Genomic DNA, 21,880 nt, shown 5'->3' with positions numbered 1-21,880 from the left:
TAGCACGAGTGTAGGTGGCGATCGGTGGTCCGGGATCACCTGTTTCTTTTTAGCCACCAGAGACGAAGGTAAAAGCATGAGTCTGTGTGGGACCCATTTGAATCCTCAATGGCACAGCATGCTTAGGAGTTTGGTGGCTCGATCGAGACGGAAGAGCCCGACGCCAGCGACAAATCAGAACTCATGAGACCGGTGGGTGGGGATCCTCTCCAAATCGACTTGTACTTGGCACCCATCTCCAGTTGGATCCACGTGACGTACCGGCAGCAAAACCACGAGTCGCATGTGGGACCCATTAATAGACCCAATGGCAGAGACCTCTTACGAGTCCGGTGGCTCCATCGAGACGGAAGATCCCGAATCCCGCAAGAGAACAGAACACCGGTGACCGCGGTCTTACCGTGGGTGGGTAGGGATCCTCTCCAACTAGGCTTGTACTTTGCACCGGACGGTGGGCCCATATCCGCCGTCCACTTCTGTCCTCGCGGTCAGTGATGGGCGGTCGGATCCCCGTTGGATCCACGCAGCACTGGCGAGGCCTTTTTGAATTGTCTTGCGAGGAACACCAGAAAACAACAAGAAGGTGCATCGCTTTTTCGTTTGGTGTCGTCAGTTATCATGGTTTTCTTCGTGCGGAAGGAAGTCGGGGGGGGGGGTTTGGGCGGTGCGGATGACCGAAAGGAGGAGACGGCCGCCCAGTTTTGATTCCATCCGTTTCTCTCTCCTCCTCGTGTTTTTTGGGGGAAGGGAAGGGAAAGGAGAAAGGGGGGATCCCCTGCAATCCTACCTCTAAGGAAGAGACGCGACTGACGACATCTTGACCGTTCGCTGACGGTGGGCGGCGAACCGACGAGAAGGATCGGTTGATGGTTTGAACGAGTCACGGCGGCTCGTGTCGCTCTAATGGGACCCACAAAAAGATTAAAAAGAAATCGGGGATTTAATTATGGCAAAAATTCCGTCATTTTTGCTTTGTATGTATTTTATCGCTATAATAAGTGATGTATGTTTTTTTCCCCTCTCATTCGATCTAAAAACTTAAACGCATAGATGATACATAAAATAATACTGTACATCTCATGTACAGTAAGTATTAATTGGATTCTCAGTTAATTAAAAATAATGATTATATAATTTATCCACTTATGCTTCGAGTAAGGATTTGAACATATCATAGCATAATGTTACTTGATAAATAGCATCGGATGCTTCAAATTTTCTTCTTCTTTTTTTTTTTATCATGATCGAACTCATATAAAGGTTCCATTGATCTGAGTTGAATTAATTTGGATCGGACTCGATCGATTGACTCGGTTTCGTTATCGATTTTGATTAAAAAAAAATACACTCATCAAAATAAGTATTTATCATGGGGATAAAGCTTGCAAGTAAAACAATCATTATTTAACATATATTTTATAGGCTAAATTGAATTCGATCAATGTTAAGCAAAGACCAAAAATATGTTGGTACGAAAATTTACAAAAAATAACAAACATATGAATTTATGTAAATGCTACATTCTTCATGTTATGATTCACAAAATGGGGTAAAGTTACTACCAAATTATACATTCTTCATCTTATATTATCTTTCAACTTTCATGACTTATTAAAAATAAATACTTAAAGCAATTTCAATGGTCAAAATATTTTAGAAGTGGATAGCTTATAACAAATAAATGTATGAAGTGATAGGTGAAATTAATAATAAGAAGCTTGTTTATATATTTCTATTGTAAAAAGAAAAATGTTCGGATGATCATGCAAATGTTCAGATAAGATAAAGTATGGTGTGACCTAAGCAGCTCCGATAAGATCGGAACAAACAATATTAAGCGATCATGACTAAGATACGTGCTTGAGCCCAAGCTCTAGGCGAAGGTCCCAACGACCATCGGCTCGAGCACACGCTTGAGCTTAGGCATTGGGCTACTCATGCATACGCCTAACTTGAATTAAATTCGATCAGAGGTTTAACCAAGCATACAGGTATATGATGAACAACTCAATATTATAATATGACATGATGGGATAACTGACTTATTAATTTTATCAAGCCTTGCTGGTTGAAAATATCTAAGCTGAAATCAATAATAATGTACTCATTAAATTCTTGTAAGTCAATCTTAGTTTTAACTCATTTACTAATCGAAATTTTATAATTCCTCAACTAAATAGCTTAGCATCATTGTCTCGTATCAAATCTTAGCATAATGTTAACTTCGATTTAAGCATTTTGAGTTATTATCATAGCTGATTTAGTATTAAGTTATGATAAATAACTCGAATAAGAAAGGATAATCCGTTGATGAGCTAAAGGATGTGCAACAATGTAGAGTCACGATTGAGCTAAGTTTCAAGTACACTGTATTAGGATCTAATTCTGGACTATGTTAAACTTTGATGATGATGTTAAGCGTGTTATGAGAATATCTTTCAACTTAAGAATTGAATTGAATTGAATTGAATATAGTTGATAAGCTAATTATCTTAACATATAATAAAATAAAAATAAAGATATTATCAAAATAGGCTTTCTTTAGATAAATATCACACTAAACACAAAAATATATTTATAGGAACATTTTACAAAAATAAAAAATACGAATTCATGTGATTGCCATAGAAAAAAAACATTAAAAGTAAAATTAGTTACCAAATTATACTCACAAGGTGAGCACTGTCAAGACGATTTGCTGTTTTCTATGATTCCTTCCATTTATGTTCTGTTAACAAGAAATATTTTAAGCAAAATCAAAGGTCAAAAAAAAAAAATCTAAAACTTGAGAGATTGTAGCAAATAAATACATCACGCAATCAAGTGATGGGTAAAATTCGGAATAAAAAGGTTACGTGTATTCCATGGTTAAAATTATAACATTATTTTTACTATTTATAATTTTACTTTAATTTTTTTTAATATTTTAAATTATTTTTTAACATAAATAAACATAAATATCCTCTTCTCCTCCGTCCATTCCCTTCGGAGGACGATGTCAATAGGATAACAAGCGCAGAGGTGGCGAGTAGTGTCGCCTCCGACTTAAGTTGAGCTGACTTAAGTTGGATTGGGCTCGAGCCAATTCGACTCGAGCCACTCGAGTCAATTGGACTCGAGCCAATTCGACTCAAGCCAATTGGACTTGATGGCTCAAAACACCCCTGCAAACTATTTAATGATCATTTTGATTTCACATGCTTTCTGATCAATCTATTAATTGCAACTCATTCTATCGAACAGGCAATTGTGCAGATGTCCGGTAAAAGGTTGTGACGGTGACTTACATTGCGGCCATCGCTCGTTTCAGATCGAAATGAGACTTCCGTGGCTCCAATAAAGTCGGATTACAGAGATCCATTCCCTGCAGCCCTAAATCGGCGATCCCCTTTCCTCTCCCTCCGCGTGCGAAGGCCGCCGGCGGTGCGCCTCTCCCCCCCTACCGGCCTTTCGGTGGTACGTGTCTCTCTCTCCTCCTCCGTCTACTCCTTCCCTCCTTTGTCGCGCTCCCCTCTTTCTCCTCCTCCTCTTTGCTTCTCTCCTCTCCTCCGCCGTGGCCCCCAACCGAGCCTCCCTCCCGCTTCTGCTTCCACATTTGTTCCTTCTATCCCCTCTCCTCCCCTGCCGCTGTTGCTCTCCCTCTCCCTGTTTCTCGTCGTCGTCCTCCTCCTCCTTCGCCGCCTCTTACCGAACCTCCCGGACGGCCCCCCTCCCCGTGTTCGCTCTCTGCTTCTTCCACCGACGACCTCGCTTCCTCTCCGGACAGAACCCCCTTCTCAGCTTCTTTCTCTTCCCAACAGCCCCCATCCGACCTCTTTTGAATTTAATGGTAATGTATATCATTGTTAATAATGGTTAAATTGTTAATACTATGACTGAATATGTCATTGCTGGTATTTTCAATTGTCACTTCTTTGTAGATGATTAAATGAATGTAATTCGATGTTTTGATGGTAATATTTCGAATATCAAATAGTATGAAACTTACGTATTGTTTAATTTTTATCTCTATAGTATTTTCTTCTTAATTATATGTGTATATTTATAATTTTTATATTGACGAGTGCCTGAGTTTGACATTGCCCGTTTTGGTCTCATATTTTCTTTTAAAGAGAAAAAAAATACTCAATTGATTATATATAAGGAGTCATAGAGTTTTTTTTATAGATATACTGGTTTTGGCCTCATATATATTTTTCAACAAAAAAAAAAGTCATAGAGGGATAATGGTATTCTGATAAACAGTTTGAAGGAGCTTCCTATCCCTCCCTTTCCAAATTCTATAATCCATTTCTAATAGGCAACCAGTATCCGTTTAACTAATGGTTTCTAGCGGTTGGTGTAGATACAATCAACATAGTTGTATAATGCTTTTTTATCGGGTTGCTATCCTTATTTTGCTGTTTGTGAGCTAACTGATGTAGGCATATTGTTCATTCAGGAACTCCAGTTCCGTGGAAATAATCACTCCAAGGAATTGATGAATAATGCCAACACTTATAGCGGTAGTATTCGAGCAGCCTTCTCTTACTGTGTGCAACAAGTACGTAGTTATGATTACCACCATTACCTTTGCCTGCTTCATCTTCCCCCAGCCATGCGCAAGACTGCCTTTGCTCTCCGTGCCTTTAATGTTGAAACTGCAAGGGCTATGGATGTTGCATCTGATCCCAAAATTGGCCTCATGCGCCTCCTTTGGTGGCAAGACGCAATTGACAAAATATTTGCGAAAAAGAATGTTGAACACCCAACGGCTCAAGCTCTCTCGTCAGTTATATCAGAGCATAAGATCAGCAAGCACTGGTTGAAACGCTCAGTAGATGCCAGAATAAATGATGCAAGCAAAGAAGGGGGTGTCCTTCCTGAAACTATAGCAGATTTGGAGCAGTATGCAGAGGACACTACGTCAACCATGCTATACATGACCCTACAAGCTGGTGGAATTTGCTCAACTTCGGCTGACCATGCAGCCTCACATATTGGCAAAGCGAGTGGACTGCTTTTGCTGCTCAAATCCCTGCCTTACCATGCGAGTCGCCAAGGTAGGATATCATATATTCCAGCTGATGTGGCTTCTAGGCATGGTTTGCTAATAACAGCCCACGGAAGGTCCGAGATTAAGATGGAGTCTGGTGAGGCACTTTCAGATGCTGTTTTTGAGGTGGCATCCGTTGCCAGTCTTCATTTGCAAAAAGCTCGGGAGTTGGCTCCAGCGGTTCCCACCGAGGCTCTTCCCGTGCTGCTCCCGGCGGTGCCTGCTCAGGTTCTTTTGGACACTTTAAGGCAGAGGAACTTCAATGTGTTCGATTCAAGGATTTTAGGTGGTGTCCAAGGCGTATCACCACTATGGTATCAGTTGAAGCTAAAGTGGCATGCCTGGAGGAACAAGTATTGAGTTCAGCTCCTGGTAGTCAGAGATTGTAGTTTGAAGCCAAGATTTTTGAGTCTCTTTTGTGTCTCTCTTGGTTGCTGATTTATTCGTCTCTCAATTTTACACCTGGACTAAATAAAATTCATGAATGCCTGATTGATGATGGTTTTTCATCAATCAAACTCACCAGCATTGCTGAACGAGGGTGCAGGATCCAATCTGTCCACTCCTCAGGTATAAAATCTCTACGCTTGTGTTCTTGATTCTGCCTTTGGATTTCTTTTTATATGGGTACCAGTTTCTTGCAAATAGGTCAGCAAGAATGTTTGGATCTTTAGCAAATGGAAGAATCAATATGACACTGGTCATGTGTTTCACAAGCTCAACAGCATGCCTTAAGGATTCTGTATTAGTCTTGGAGCATTTCCTTGTCTTCTTCTGTTGTAGTAAGCTTTCTGGGACTTACTCTCCCAATAAACAGAACGTTCCAATTCATTTCAAATCCCTTGTGACCCTCCTACTCGTTCAAGGGTGAAAAAATCACTGAATGCTTCCTTTCATCCATGTTTTCCCTCTTTTCTTTATGCTATATACATTGGTTGGAGGTAAAAGCATCTCCATGAGCATAAATCAAATTTATGGTGTATGCTGAGGATGAAGGTCCATTGCTGCTTATCTGTCTGCACCAACATTGGTACCACCTAAACACCAATATTGATCTTGCTTCATGCACTGGGGGACAGTGTTAGAACAGCTAAGATTAAAGAGAAGCCACCAAGGAGACAAGTATCTCTCACTCCAATGATTAATGTTTACTCTCCAAGCAAAAGCAAAGCTCATGATGTTTTTGATGTCCTTTGTATCCAAATCTTCTTTGCTTGACTCATTTCTCTATAAGCTCAATGATTGCCTTCTGATGAAAAAGGAGATACTTGTATATCCAAATCTTCTTAGCTTTGCTTTTCATGCTTCTGTTGACACAACAGGTTATCCGACGTAATAAGGGATTCGAAATTAATCTCGAGTCTAAGGTTGAGATGTTCAAAATTCGAATGATCTAAATTGAGATTCAACATGAATTATATTGGGGCATATAACCAACCTATGGACTCATCTTTTTCGTGGTACCATATGATTGACCTGACCTCGTGGAGTGAGTGATCGGTGCCACACTGTTTGATCTAATTAGTCGTAGTCCCACATGATATAACAATAATATGGAGATAATGTATCAACCACCATACACGTATCATATCCCCCACATAACCTTCAAATTGAATCGACCAACCTTTGAGTCAGTTTCTAGAAATCTATTGGATCTTCTTCCCGCGGTTGGGTCCTGATGTTTAGCCATGCAAATTGCGGATCTGGAGTTCGGTGGCATTCGGATCCGATTCGATCAGGTAGCATCCGCACCCGCACTTGGGATTTTTTCCGTTCGCAGATGTGGTGGTGAGTGACGTCCACAAAGTGTTGTTTATTACACACGTGATGTCCACGATGTGTTGTTTATTACACACTGCAGTCGAGTGGGGGGAGAGAGAGACAGAGTGCCGATGTCGACTACTCAACTCTCTTAGCAACCTATGGCTTCTCTTACGTGAGGGGAGAGATCTCTTCTCCTCTTTGGTGTTTCTTTCCTTAAACCTTGAAAGCAAGTGACAGAGATCTACTGATCCAATTCCTAGAGGTGGAGGAGGGAAAGCAAAGAAGTAAGAGAAGGAAGGAAATCCCGAATCAATCCGTCGTTTTCTGGTAATTAGTTCTTGGTACCCTAGATCCGATGTCACAAGGAGAGTTGAACGACGGAGGGCTTCTCGACATCCAGCCGTCGGAGCTCCGATTCGCTTGTAAGCGACCGTCACTTCCCTCATTCTTGCCCCTTTTTTTCCTCTTTGATCGATAGGTGTTTGCTTATCTGGAATGAGGAATTGCAACATGTATTGGTGGTTATATTGGACTCCATATTTCTTTTTTGCTGATTGTGCGTGTGATCTGTCCACTGGTTATGCCTCGAGAAGTCGAGTTGAAGAAGCAGAGCTTATGTTCTTTCCAGCTGACCAATAAGACAGATCAATGTGTTGCCTTCAAGGTATCTCTTTACTCTTGTTTGTCAGGTTGTTGCCTCTATATGTCTCTTTTCTTTCTTTGTCGCTGCATTTCTTCATGTAAAGTGGCAATTGGAATAATTTATCTGTAGTGATGTGTATATTTCTGGCTGTATTCCAGGTTAAAACAACCAACCCAAAGAAATACTGTGTCCGACCCAATGCAGGGATCATTTCACCGAAGTCCTCGTGCGATGTCACTGGTAAACCCTGTTTTAGGTGGATTTGGTTATCAAACTTCAAACACTCGGTCTTACCACATTTGTTACCCTGTCTTTGGTGCATTAGTTACAATGCAAGCACAAAAGGAAGCCCCACACGACATGCAATGCAAAGACAAGTTTTTACTTCAGAGTGTAATCACAGAGCATGGTGTGGCGACCACAGACATAACTGCTGAAATGGTTGCTACCTATTTGCAATTCATTAGGATTTAATCTTGATGTATCTTCTGTTGAATCTGTTTTGTACCACTGTGACTTAAAAGTGATAATAGCACTAAATTGTCAGTTCAATAGAGAACCTGGTAAGCTTGTTGAAGAATTCAAGCTGCGGGTCACTTACGTTATGGCTAGTCCTCCTTCACCTGTTTCTGAGGAACAACAAGAAGGATCCTCGCCTAGGTCATCGACATTTGAAGATGGGGCCCAAAGTTTGCAGACACAAGATTCTGTAAGTGGTTGTTGACTGTTGAGGGCTGAGGGCCTTAATATGCTATGTTCATCTTTTGTCTCATATGAGGACGTGGAGTTATCTTGCATCATATGCTTAGTTCACATGACTAATAAAATTTCAGGCATCACTATTGAAGGAACCTTCAAAGGAGAACTCCTCAGAGGTTACTTCTTCCATGCTTAATCTTTCTGGTTTTGGTCTTATAGTTTCTTGAAATTCCTATTGATGGCAAACTTCTGTGATTCATTTGCAATATGGATTTGGCATCCAAAGCTTTATAGACTTAATTTGTACACAATCATGCATGAAGCAAATGTTGAATGCTTTAACAAACAACTGATGACTTGTTGATAACCTAGATCTTTTATTTAGCTTTGTCCTGTGCCTATGATAAACAATTGCCAGAGAAAGCAAGGGGGTTTGACTTTAGTATCCTTGTTCAAAATACCTTCTATGTTATGATGCCATTAGGTTGAACTTGACAGTTGTGTATGCATGTTGATTAGTTGCTTTTGTCATAGAAGTCTCCTTGGTTTCAGATTTTGTTCTCCTTCGGTGGAGATCATCCTCTTGATTTTTGCTTACATATGGAGATTGTTAGCGGTAGGAGAACTAATATTTACATGACAATCATCCATTTGATACTCGTTTACTAAATGCCACTATCCGCTGCCCGTATAATCTATGGTGTCTTATATTATGGATGAATTGTTTCACTATCCTGCTTCACTAAAACCTTATTGATTAGCTACTGCAATTGAGATCGTACCACCATGACGGCTATTTCACCACAGCACCATCATTATGAAACCTTAGAATGAGCTTTGATTTGATTGTAGGCACCACTAGCTATTTACCACTTAGTGAATTTTTGTTACCTTTTACAATATGCAGGCATTTGCTATGATTTTAAAGTTGACTGAAGAGAAAAACAATGCCATTGCGCAAAACCAGAAGCTTCAGCAGGAAGTGGTATGCAATTTAAATGACATACGATATGTGATACCTAAAGGCTAGCATTTTTGTGCTTGTAGCTTTTACAAACTGGTAAATGGATTGCAATGAAATATATGTTGTCGTGCTAATGATTTCATCTTTGAGTCTTGAATACGAATGGACTTCCCTTTTTCTTCTTTGCTTTTTGATTTATTACATTCTCAAATCTCAATAACTTTTGTAATAAGGATAATCAATACATCTATCAAAGTATGAAAATAGTCAGTTCCTTGCATGTATCCATTTAGGCGTATATATAATTCTAAGATACAGAATATGATATTTTTATTAAATTGGATATGAAAGATGAGTTGCTGAAGTTTGAAGTGGATAATTCATGCATAATTAGTAACTGTCTTTTGATGGATTTAATATATTCCTTTGGCTGCTTTTGTTTCAACAACCGGGGAATATATTGTAGAGAACATTTCAAAAGACGAACAATAATTCCAACACAGGAACCATGGAGGCCAAGCAAATATGGAGCTTATTTATGTTGCCTCCAGCATCATCAAAATCATGATTCCTTCAGTTTTATTTAGCCTTTGCTAAGATCATTGAGAGCAACACTTCTTGTCCAGCTTCTAAAAATATAATTAATAATGCACAAGCACCACCTAAGCATTTTGATCTAACACTAATATACTTTGTCCTGTGAGTTCCAAGTTTGCTTTCTTCCCTAGTGTATGATTCATTATAGGCCATAGATATTCAGAGAGTGTAAACAGAAATCTAAAGGGTTTTCATGATACATAACAAAATTGTATATGTTAGAAAATTAAAAGATGATTGTGTATATATCATTTATATGAGATTTAGATTTGTGCTCCTTACTTAGTTACACGATTTTGTATTGAAATAACGAAAAACCATGTCAGTGATCAATAAGCAACTTCAGATGTAAGAGGGCTATGCAACAGGTATTGTAGGCTTTGATCAAGGCAAACCAATTGGTTATCTCTATTGGAACTGTTTGTTCAAAAGCCTTGCTGATCCTTTTTTGCATTTTTCTTTGGTAAATCAAGGTCTCAGTTATCTTGATTTTACCATCCATAGTTTTTTATCATACAAATATTTGTCATGGGATTTGTCTTGGTGGTATTTATCATTTTTGGGCTGAAACATGCATACTTTTCATTATTCCATTTAGAAGTGGCTAAAGGGACCAAACAGATCAAACTGTAACTTCATTGTTGGCTAAAACACTTATTTCTATTTATTACTTCACTAGAAGAGTCCAAAGGAGCTAGCAGAGATCAAGCAGTGCCATTTCACTTTGAAATCTTTTAGCTTCCTCCCTCATTTGTTCTGAACAGATGCTTTAGATGGGATCATTTCTCATTATAAGGAGGGTGGTCAAAAAATGAATGTACATACTTGGAGTATTATCTAATTTTGCCATATGGTAAAACTACAGAAAAATATTCATAACAAGAACATTGTCTACATATCTGTTTTCTTACCTTAGCAAACTGAGATGAAGGTGTCGATGAGAATTTGTTAAATATGTGCTAGTTGAATTCTGGAAAGTTGATTTTAGGGAAGCTGGATGAAACAATTATCAGTATTATTATTATTATTATTATTATTATTATTATTATTTGATAGATAGCATGATATGAAGTTAGATCAGAAGAACTACTTACTACAAATGGTTTGGGTTGTGTGTGCGTAGCTCCATATGATAGTTTTACAAAGAAGGTTCAACTAAACCATTTGAAATGGGATCTGACACATGAAATGAACAACGCAAGCCATTTGGAGATTTGTCAGTGTTGATGTTTAATTTATCTCAGATCACAATTATTGCTGAGAGAGTCGAGATGTTTAGTTTTCACTAGCAGCTCCTGTTCGATTGATGCAAACAAGTTGCATAAGACTCCTAGATTTTATCATGAGACTCGGACTCCTCACTCTATCTTTATCGCAGGATCTGCTAAATAGTGAAGTCAACAGGCACCACATGTTTTTTGTGGTGGTTGGAGCTGTTCTTGCTGCTCTAATTGGGTATATCATCAAGAAGTCATATTACTGAGAGCACAAAATCATGGGGCTACTGCATGTGCAAGGTACCTCGTTGTGGTCTACCACCACCATTCAACAAAAATGGACAATGTGTTCTTCCTAACAATTGGTATTGTTTGTCTTCCATAATTGTGGTGACATATTATGTAGACTATGTTGATTCATTGTGTTTTGGTTTGAAATTTCAGTAAGGTGTGAATCTTGTAAGATAATTTGAATGTGATCTCAAACTTCTTTAAATAGGTTGTTTTTCCCTTCTGTTGTATGTGAGTTTTTTTTTTTAGAAATTTAAATGGAACATGCAAAATACCATTTTCCTTTAGAAGAGAGATACAGTGGATGGATACATTGGTATGCTAAGGTTTGCAAATGAAATAAAATACAAGTGCTATCTCAAGGTCTGACTATGTTTATTCTTAAAATCATTTTATCAACATGTAGTCAGTCAGTGTGATAGATCACATGGTTCAAAATTGTTTAGTTTCATTATTAATTATAAATCCATTGTTTAATTTCTTCACCTACCAAATGCAAGATCATTGAGATGACCCACCCCTATTTGAAGATGATCACTTGCTATGCTGATGATTACATCACATTGAGAACAAGAATTAAATAGCTGCATAGGTCAATCATCAGTCTCAAGGACATGAGCAGACAGCTAGAGCAATCAAATTATCACACCATGTAGAGCAGATGTGCTGCCATTGGCTACTTCGATGACCATTTGCGACCATGTCCAGGTCAGTCAACAGTAACTATATATTGAGAAACATTTAGTAAGCTTTTTTTATGTTTAAGACAGTAATTTAGACAAATTGTGGTCGAAACTGTAATCGACTTAATTGCCATGTATGTGGCTATTATAACCTATCCGTATATTGGTTGAATCAGTGAGGTAATTACATCCATAACTTGTATTCTGTTGTGCTAATGTCATAGAGCAAGTTTCACTAGCAAAAGAATTCCTTCCTAATAAATGATAAAAGAGTTTTTGCTTGACAGTGTTCATAACATTGAGAAATATGACCATGATCATTGGGGGATGAAACTTTGTTCCAGGAGAGGATGCTTTTAATAATCACAACTTAGTAATTAGTTAGTACAGTACATCATGACCAACATGCTTTTATCCAATGATGTGTTCCTTTTAGAAATATATGTAGAAGTTGCTGAATGAAATGCAGTAATGCTGCCCTGTCAACTTTTATGCAGTTAAATAACTACAACTATACAACACACAGGAACATGATCTTAAAGAAGGTAATCTAAGCCTTCATTAACTCCTTCCTCAAAGATCTATCTTATGCCATGACAGGGATACATGTCCTGATGTGTTCTTTCTCTTCTCCCAGCAGCACAGGGTGGAAGGACGCAGGCAAAAGGCAAGCATGAGGAACTGGCATTTCTCTTAGGATATTGCTTGAAGCGAAGGAAGTCCTTGGAGGAGAGGAAAGAACATGTCTCCATCCTCCTTTTCCCAGCCACCAAGACTTGGACCATACAAAAAAAAAACACAGGAACATCAACCTCCTTCAGATAGAGTTTTCATCACAAACACAAGGAGGTATGTGTCACTTTCCAATTCAAAAAAGAAAAAGGTTAGGAGGTGAGAGAGGCTTGTTAGACATCACATGGGGTTTGATCTAAACTAAGCTAATCTTTACATGTTGTCCAGGTGTCCACATCATGCTTCCATTAAAATAATACCCACTGGCCCTGTGCTTGTCCCCAGTTCCTTCTCATACAAACTCTCCCTGTCCTTTTTCTTAAGCATGGACAGGGTAACGCCCCATATGTACCATGTTATCTCTGTCCCTTTATTACTTCTGGGCCACCACCCTTGTCCCCCCCCCCTCCTCCTTGACCTTTCCTGGTGAGGTGATTGCAGGGCAGATAGCTGAAGATGGCCACATCAATTGAGAAAAAGGAGAGAGGCTGCAGCTACCATTCATGAGAAAGAGATACAGAAGGTATGAATGAAGAAACTTGGAAGAAAGTTAGTGAGATGTAAAGCTGCAAGCTAAAATGCTTGAAGCTGAGGCTACTCCCATTTGCTGCCCAACCAAAAATTTGGAAGATGATGTCTTGCAAACATCTGATTAGATGTAAAGCATTGCGTCACATGAAGCTGGCAAAGCTTTCTTTTTCCCTCTTTTGGGAAGCAGAAGCGAGCAAAAGCTTTTGATCACAGCAGGACACAGAACTCATCAGCTATTTACTTGCAGGAAGGAGACCCACTCCGCATGAGATGAAGGAACATGATACCCAGTATCACATGGATAATGCTCAACGTCTAGTATTGTATCAGCCACCACAGTCTCTGTTATCTGACATCCATATATATGATATATAGTGCTGCATTAAAGCTGAGCAAACACAGGCAGTGAACCAGAGATGAGACCCATCAGATTCATGGCCACAGGCTGGGACAAGAGACAATCCAAAGATTGTGACAATACTCATCCCATCAATCGAGTCTTGATACCTTTCTCCGGAGGTAACGTTGCATCTCACTTCATTACTTGCAGGTTAGACTTTGGCTCCAATATATATGTTTCATCAGCATTTTGTGGCGCGGAATATAACCTTAGCTTTACCATCTTCAAATACAACTATGTCCATCAAACAACGTTAAGAGCACCACTCTTCAAAGACTGTTATGTGCAAGTCCATATCACACTACTTTCGATATCCAATTGAACAGCATCTGATGTACTTAATATAATGAGAGAGAAGAAGAAAGAATAGCATCTAATGTAGTTCTCGTATCTGGAAGAAAGATTTTGTTCTTCGCCGAAAGGCAGATCAATTATTAATAATCCCAACACAGGTATTGTTACTCTCATGCAAAGCAATGAAGGCCTTCTTCGTTGGCTTCCTTCCTCATGCAAAAAAGCTCTCATTTATCCTTGAAATAGTTTTTGTTTATTGACATATTATAACTACCCGTTTAGGTGGCTGATTTATTGCAGGGGTAGAATGGTCACATCGGCGGTCAGATAGAGCCGTCCCCAGCCGACTCCCATCGCCACCGACGGGGGCCACCGAGCAAGTGTCACACTGGCGGTGTTCGCCTGTCCCTATCCCGCGTCCGGAGCCGTCCATCTCTCGGTGCCATCACCATCTGACGGCTCCGATGACGGGACGTCCAGGGACCGCGGGCCCCGCGGGAGGAACGGCCTCGATTGGCGAGCCCGCGGTCCCGACACATGATGATCACAGATCGCGACCGTCCGATCCCTGGAACTTTATCGCGGGGGGCCGTCTCTCAATTTAAATGGCGAGAGTACCCTCGTTGTAGTCGTTGATATATCGGCCGAGTTGTCGGATTCTTTTGTCGCGAACGCCGGTTCGTCCGAAACGATACGAACCAATGCCTCGGAATGATAAAGGGAGGGTGGTTTGGCCAGAAAGGGAAGGTAATAATGGTGATCTTTTGGGCATAGGTGAAACCTTTTCCTTAAGCTTTCTTTCTTTAATCCGTTAATCATGGGATTTATAATCTATTTCTCATTGTTATTTGTCAATAATAAGTTTTATTCTGTTATCTCTCATTTGCCTCTGTGTCATGATGGGAACATAAACAATTAGGTGACTGCTTTCTGCAGATAGAGGAGAGAGAGAGAGAGAGAGGAGAAGCGACTTGACTCCTTTTTCCTTACGGTTGCATGCGTTCGCAGCAAGAGATGGGGGTATAGACAAAGAGGAGGAGGGTACAACAGGGCTTTTCTTCTACGGTTGATCATCTTTTCTTCCAACCACAACCTATCCCATTTGGAGAGAGATTGAGGGATAGAGAGCAACCAGGCGTGGATAAAATTGATATTGGAGGAGGAAAAAAGATGATCTTGGAGACAGACAAGGGGCCTTTTCTCCTCTTCTTTTTGAGATTGGAAATGCTGCATTAGCGTCTGCAACCATCAGCAGAAGAGAAAGGAGCACTATCAACCAATCTCCTAAAGCAACAAACCGCAGATCTCTTTCTCTCTCTCTAGACATCCCAAGATCCAGTAGGATTGCAGGTGGTAGTGTTGCGGATTATTAGATGAGAGGAGGGATGCCCTTTGCTGTCCAAGAGAAGGGAGCTCCTCTGCAGGTCTTAGAAGGAGAAGAAGGCCTCTTTTGGTGTGCTTCTGCTACCGCTGCCGCTAATAACAGTCTTAGGAAGAGGAGGGAGGGGGAGGAGGGGAAGGAAGGATCGCCGCTGGAGCCGCGGTCAGTACTGGAAAACCTGCGAAGCCCCAGCCCGCCAAGCTCCTCCGCTTCCACCGTGTCTTCCTCCCGCGTCGTTAGCGGTGGAGGGCCGGCCTCCTCCGATGGCTCCGCCACCGCCACCGCCACCCACACCCCCACCACATCGGCGGCGGCGGAAGCTGCCCGGAGGGATGAAGGGGCTGCAGACCTCCCGCCCGTCCCCACCGTCCTCGCCGCTGGAGAGGACTGCTCGCTAGGCGGCGTCGATGACTGGGAGGCCTTACTCTCGGAACCGGCCGCCTCCATCGGCCAAGACCAGACCTTTCTCCGGTGGATCATTGATGAAGCCGACAACAATTCTGCTGCTAGAAGCAACGGCACCGGATTGCTCTTCGATCCGGCTTTCGTGTTAGAAGGTGCTTCGGCGTCGGCGGAAACCGCTAGTCCTCCTCCGATGGCTTCCTCTGTCCTCTCTGCCGGTGTACTTGGATCCAAAGGTGCCACCTTTGGGTGCACTCCCAGCCTCGCTCCTCGGCCGGCGAATAGCCTTCCCCTGTCTCTACCTCCGCTGCCGCCGGGAGTCATCTCCCAAGAATCCACGGAGGAAAAGCCCCTCTTCGGTTCGAGCCTGTTCTTTGCGCACCAACAGCAGGCCCAACCCCCGCAACGCTCTTCCTTCTTCCTCCCTTTGAATCATTTCGCCGGCTACCATGAGGGCCAGCCACTGGAGCATCTTGCCCCACCTCCGCGAAAACGCCCTGCCATCGACCCGCTCCCTAGTTCCCACGTCCCTGACCTCTTTCTCCGCCGTAACCAGCCGCAGCAGCTGGGACTCCCTCAGCAGTTCAATACCGCTGCATTCCAGCTTCAACCGGCGCCAGGAAAGCCCAAATTGGCAAACGGAGATGAGGCGTCCGTGGCTGCAAGGCAGCAGCGGGAATTGGTTGACCAGCTCTTCAAGGCGGCCGAGGTTCTCGAGGCCGGGAACACCGTCAGCGCCCGTGGGATATTGGCGCGGCTCAATCACCAGTTCCCCTCTCCCGTAGGGAAGCCATTCCTGCGGTCCGCCTTCTACTTCAAGGAGGCCCTCCACCTCCTCGCCAGCCACTCCCCCCACCCGCACCCGCCTCCGTCGCTCCCAATCTCGACGCCACTGGACGTCATGCTCAAGCTTGGAGCTTACAAGACCTTCTCCGACGTCTCCCCCATCGTCCAATTCGCCAGCTTCACCTGCATCCAACCCCTCTTGGAGGCGCTTGACGGCGCGAGTCGGATCCACATCATCGACTTCGACATTGGGGTCGGAATGCAGTGGTCAGCCTTCATGCAGGAGCTTGCGCAGCGATGGTCCTCATCAATGGCTACCGCCCCATTCCTCAAAATCACGGCTTTTGCCTCCGCCTACTCTCACCACTCCCTAGAGCTCAACCTCATCCACCAGAACCTGTCTCATTTCGCCAGCAGCCTCAACATCCCCTTTGAATTCAATGTCCTTAGCCTCGACCCCTTCGACCCAACAGTGCTCTTCAGAATGTGTTCTGCCATGGATGAGGCTGTCGCAGTAAACCTCCCCATTGGCTCTGCAATTCGTCCACCCATCCCGACTCTCCTACGATTTGTGAAGCAGCTCTCCCCCAAGATTGTAGTCTCAGTCGATTATGGATGTGATCGCATTGACCTGCCCTTTGCCCATCACATTCTCCATGCATTCCAGTCATGCACAGTGCTCCTCGACTCAATTGATGCAGCCGGTGCCAATCAGGATGCAGCTAATAAGATCGAAAGATTCCTAGTGCGGCCAAGGATAGAAAGTGCAGTTCTGGGCCGGCACCATTTGTCAGACAAGACACTACCTTGGAGAACTCTATTTGCTTCTGCTGGATTTATGCACGTCCAATTCAGCAACTTCACTGAGACGCAAGCAGAGTGTCTTCTGAAGAGGGTGCTGGTTAGGGGCTTCCATGTGGAGAAGCGCCAATCTTCCCTTTCCCTCTGTTGGCAGCGTGGGGAGCTCGTTTCGGTGTCAGCATGGAAGTGCTGAATGAGCTTCTTTTCTTACAGGCATGTCATTACAGTTCTTTCTTACCCACCAAGGTCCAACTCTATTTACTTTTGGTTCATGGTAATTCTGTGTAAGCAAAGTCGTCCATTTGCCATGGTATTTTGTTGGATAGTTTCTGTGTCCAAAGGCATTTAACTAACTTAGTGTCTGGTACAGTTTAATGTTTCTAGTTACCTTATGATTATGGACATAAATGGTAATGCTATGGTGTCTCTTTGCATCTCCTTTGGGTTATTGTCATTTTCGATGAAGTAAAATTGTTCGTGAAAAACTTCAGCACTCCAAAAACTTGATCATCTTGCAAACTATGGATTCTATCTCATAATTTTGACAGGTGTTCCTCAGAATGATCATACATCAAAATATGTCAACAGAGTGAAATGTTAGATCATTTGTATTAGTCACAAAATTTAGTGACACCTCAGCTGTTGAACATGACAAGTTACATGTATACAGTTTCTGCAGCTATAAGAGATATGCACTTTATTTCTTGGCACAAGAATCAACTCGGATTTGCCGAAGTCGGTGCTGGTAGGTTTTGCAAGTAGTTTCAAGCCTATCAGTAGGAAATTAAGTTTTGTATATAGCTTTCTTATGTTTCTTTTCATCTATTGCAGAAGGAACACATACTAAGCCCCTATGTACCACTGATGGTGGATTATGTTGTGATACTTCTGGGTGCATCCACAATTGGAAGAACCAGACTTGGGAATGCACACTGTCATCACCTATGTCTAAATGAATGTAGCGTATAAATAACTTGAGTCTCCGGATGACTATTACTGTTAAAGTACTGTCAACTTTTAATCCTTATTGAGCATATCCAAACATGTTTTAACATTGTGGTATTGCCCTATGATCTCATCTATCTGCTTACCTAGCTAATAAGTCTCCGAAATATATGGATCCACTGTATAATAGGTTTGCACTATCACATTCGGAGTCAAATTCGTCTTTTCATGTAGCCATCATGTCAAGTGTCATGAATTATTTTTGAAGGTTGATGTCATGTTTAACAGGTTTTGATTATGATAACTTATAGATTGGGTATTTGAGCAATTAGATCTGTTCTTATGCGAGAAAATTTCAGTTTCCTATAGTTCGGGTCAGTATTGCTTTGACATTTGTGATGTCCATCTATGACTTTTATATAATTGCTTATTTTCCTCATCCGACTAGAGTGAGAACATATTGACTATATACCAGTTTTTGCTCCTGTCTTATGTTTGCTTCCACCCAGTACACTTTCTTGGTTAAGTTGTCAACAACAGTGGACATGCTCGATGTGGCTGTACTGAGAAAACAAGTCCTTCAATTCTAGTTTATTGCCTAAGGTTGAATCTGATCCATCTTTCTGTGACCTGTGTGGATCACTGTTACCCGTTAAACATTTCATCTCAACACTCAATAGCTTCGCAAGTGAAACAAAAATTATATTACTGTGGGCAAACAACCTTCGTTAAAAACCATCCTCAACATTCGTTACCACACTTTCTTGTGATTTAGTTATGCTTTCTGTCATTATCAATTGTAGGACTCTGCATTATCATTTAGCCTTTGTTTTTTCTGCTTTTATAGTTCATGCAGCTTTATTTCTTCAAATAGAATTAGGACATTAGCCGCAAGAATGTATAGTTATCGAACAGTGTGACCTGATATTAATAAAAAGGTTGCTTGTCAATCATTGCTTCTCAGTTGACTGCCTCTTTCAGTAAAGCTGTTTAACTCGGGTGTCCCTACTGTTTGTATTGACTAATCATGGACATGAAAACTTTTCCGAAAACAATGACTGTTGATGGGTCAGCCCTGTCGATATATACTAAATTTCTTTTCCACAAGGGAACACAAAAACATCACTTTCTGAAAAATTTGATATAGAGTTTGTGTGCTGTTTCTGTTTAGTATTCTGGTATTGCTTCACGATGCACCGGTTTTACAGATAACATTGTTCTTCTGTGTAAAACGTGTCCATGTTAAACATATGCTTGGGTAGATTAGTCATGGAGATAAAGATCGAATTATTCCTGTGGGGATACAGCCTGTCTTTTTCTATGTAGGTGCCTGTCTTTTTCTATCTTTATGTGTCCCACTCTTCAAAATTTCTTTTGGTGTACATAAGCTTTTCTTTCAACACTATCATGTTGATTTTATGACATTGCACTATCATATTTCTGTATGTTTTCCCTTTTTATGTCTCCATAAGTTTGTAAACCTACATCGAAATAGTTGCCTGTTGGCAATGGACCATCAATTGATTTCACTACACATCAGTACAAAGATTGGTATCTAGCATCCATACTCTTTACGAAAGATTTGTGTGGAACAGCATTACTTTGTGAATTGGGCACCGAATATGTTGTCCCCATCATGTTTTTAGTTACATCTTCTTTTCTCAATGGAGAAACCTGTGGACAATCTGAACTTTATGGAAAAATTCCAGTGCTTGTAGCCTTTTGCTTTAGAGAAATCGAATTTTTCTGCTTCTTATTGTGGCTGTGCCAAAGTGTAGAGGATTATTCTCCTAGTAGATGTGCTTGTGTGGTCCTGAATCTGTGAAAGTTGCAAGTAGGTTTCTGTATTAATTGATGAATCTGTTGTGTCTTGAGAATATTTTCTCATCATCATCATCATCTCTTCTCCATTTCTCTAAAATCACCAGTTTTACTTTACTTCACACACCATTTCGTCTGTATTGACTATCAGAGTTGGATGATTTGTTCCTCTGGTTTGGCCCCCCAAAGCAAGAAGGTGGTTGAGTTCTTCCCCTGTGCATCTCCTGTGGACAACAGGATGTAGATATGATGATTTCTGAATGCTGGTAATCATGCCTGTGATAAAAAATCTCTCTTCCAACCACTAACAATAGGTTTGATACTCATTTCTTAATGTTTATTCCTTTGTTCTCAATCTTATTCTTTTATGATATAAGAGATCAGGATTCGAGTTACGAAAATAAATTTCGTTTGCGATCAAAATATATTAGATTTTATATCCGACGAGAGAGATATCTTTTTAAACTATTTTCATTAGCAACAACACATCGATCTTATTTTAATTTACATTATCAGAATATTAAATTATTTATCAAAATATAAATTTAAATTATTTGTCGCAAGATATCATTTTCTTGAAGAAGAATTATATGTTCCCGTGGAATTAATTTGGAAAATTGTTAGAGATATTCGAGAACAAATCGATTTTATGATGAATTCCCAACGAGATATACAGAATTACGATCAATTAAATATTATAAAATCCTGATATTTTTTAGCATCGATCGGAATTGGATGTCTGTCTATACCAACACACACAGTAACATCAGATTGGGAGGAAGATGGGAATTACCTCCTGTGTTTGTTTTCCTTCTGAACGCCCATCTTGACTCGATCTCACCTACCGGCAGTAAAAACCTCACTGGTTGAAGTCCCTGCGATCTTCCAACACACCGAAAGAAGAATTGTATGGATGCATGAATCGGTCGAGTACGTTACTTTTCTTCTGCACGTTTAGATCGGGACATGAGATTTTTGTCGTTTGTTTTGGGGTCAATGCTGTTTGTGACCAAATCCAGAGTTGCACACCACCGCGTCATGGATTGCACAGTGTCGGTGGGGCCGCCGCCTTCTTGGCTTCCTGTAGTGGGTGCCAGTGTTCTTCTCTGAGCTTGTCGTTGGCGGCTGCTAGGCAGGCAAGACGAGACAAGAAGGACGTGATTTGGAAGACGATTGTTGCGAGGTCGTCACCTCCTCCGCACCGTTGTTATCGGTAACAGTCGTCTTCGTGGAGGCTGAGAAGAAGAAGAAGTGCCGATAGGGTGTACTGATCTCAAGCCATTCGCCCATTGTGATATCCGAATGCTTGTTCATATAAGCCGATTAATGTAATGATTTAAATGGATCGATTTCAAGTGGTTTTATTGACGTATAATTTTAAACATAAAAATTATGATTATATTATTAATGTATAAAAAAAATTATTATTAAAAATTAAAATTAAATAATAATAAATCAAATTTACGATACGTAACTTTCGATGTTATTCATGCCTTTGTATCTTTATCTAATGTGTACGGATTTGAAAGCTAAAACGATGTCAATACATAAGAAGTACTAATTTTTATTTTTATTTTTATCTTTCACACACAACTATTATAAATGATAGATCTATGGGATGTCAGGGCGCATGCCACCATGTCGCCCACTACTCTATTGCTCATCATTACGAATGACACTCGTTTCAATCCCGACGAGTATCACTATACCTTATAAGCCACCTCCCTCGTGAAGCACGACATCACGAAGATGGAGAGCAGGCAAAAGAAGCAATTGAACTAGTCCATACCTCCCGCACCCACTCGCTCTCCCCGATCAGCTTATTAAGGAAGAGGAAGCGGTGGAGGTCATAGCAACGGACGAAAGTGGAGAGGTAAAGGTAGTGTAACACTCC

The 21,880-nt window shown here is 41.1% G+C and overlaps 3 protein-coding genes across 8 annotated transcripts; all 3 read left to right on the top strand.

Moving 5' to 3' along the window:
* The first annotated feature begins 3,241 nt into the window (after positions 1-3,241).
* LOC135610704 (uncharacterized) lies at positions 3,242-6,036 on the top strand. Of its 3 annotated transcripts, none has more exons than XR_010486287.1 (3): positions 3,242-3,456; positions 4,442-5,605; positions 5,684-6,036. XR_010486287.1 is itself a non-coding variant. In XM_065105533.1 (2 exons), the coding sequence occupies exon 2, from the start codon at positions 4,481-4,483 to the stop codon at positions 5,393-5,395; it is 915 nt and encodes a 304-aa protein (XP_064961605.1). In that variant the 5' UTR covers positions 3,242-3,456; positions 4,442-4,480; the 3' UTR covers positions 5,396-5,637. The 3 variants fall into 3 exon arrangements, 1 of the variants encoding a protein (XP_064961605.1); XR_010486288.1 differs by having other exon boundaries at positions 5,670-6,036; XM_065105533.1 differs by lacking the exon at positions 5,684-6,036 and having other exon boundaries at positions 4,442-5,637.
* Positions 6,037-6,901: 865 nt separating this feature from the next.
* Positions 6,902-11,438, top strand: LOC135610703 (vesicle-associated protein 1-3-like). Of its 2 annotated transcripts, XM_065105530.1 has the most exons (8): positions 6,902-7,221; positions 7,393-7,463; positions 7,601-7,682; positions 7,768-7,883; positions 7,990-8,151; positions 8,276-8,317; positions 9,049-9,126; positions 11,081-11,438. In XM_065105530.1, the coding sequence occupies exons 1-8, from the start codon at positions 7,155-7,157 to the stop codon at positions 11,183-11,185; spliced, it is 723 nt and encodes a 240-aa protein (XP_064961602.1). In that variant the 5' UTR covers positions 6,902-7,154; the 3' UTR covers positions 11,186-11,438. The 2 variants fall into 2 exon arrangements, with proteins under 2 accessions (XP_064961602.1, XP_064961603.1); XM_065105531.1 differs by lacking the exon at positions 8,276-8,317.
* A 3,352-nt stretch (positions 11,439-14,790) lies between these two features.
* LOC135610702 (scarecrow-like protein 6) lies at positions 14,791-18,274 on the top strand. 3 transcript variants are annotated; one of them, XR_010486286.1, is made up of 3 exons: positions 14,791-17,433; positions 17,900-17,965; positions 18,052-18,274. XR_010486286.1 is itself a non-coding variant. In XM_065105529.1 (2 exons), exon 1 carries the CDS (start codon positions 15,224-15,226, stop codon positions 17,411-17,413), a length of 2,190 nt encoding a protein of 729 aa, XP_064961601.1. In that variant the 5' UTR covers positions 14,791-15,223; the 3' UTR covers positions 17,414-17,433; positions 18,052-18,274. The 3 variants fall into 3 exon arrangements, 1 of the variants encoding a protein (XP_064961601.1); XR_010486285.1 differs by having other exon boundaries at positions 17,891-17,965; XM_065105529.1 differs by lacking the exon at positions 17,900-17,965.
* Positions 18,275-21,880: the final 3,606 nt, after the last annotated feature.

This window comes from Musa acuminata, chromosome BXJ2-4 (assembly GCF_036884655.1).
Source record: "Musa acuminata AAA Group cultivar baxijiao chromosome BXJ2-4, Cavendish_Baxijiao_AAA, whole genome shotgun sequence".
Classification (NCBI taxonomy): Eukaryota; Viridiplantae; Streptophyta; class Magnoliopsida; order Zingiberales; family Musaceae; genus Musa; species Musa acuminata.
The sequence above is the reverse complement of the archived record's forward strand: the minus strand, read 5'-3'. Positions and strand labels throughout refer to the sequence as shown.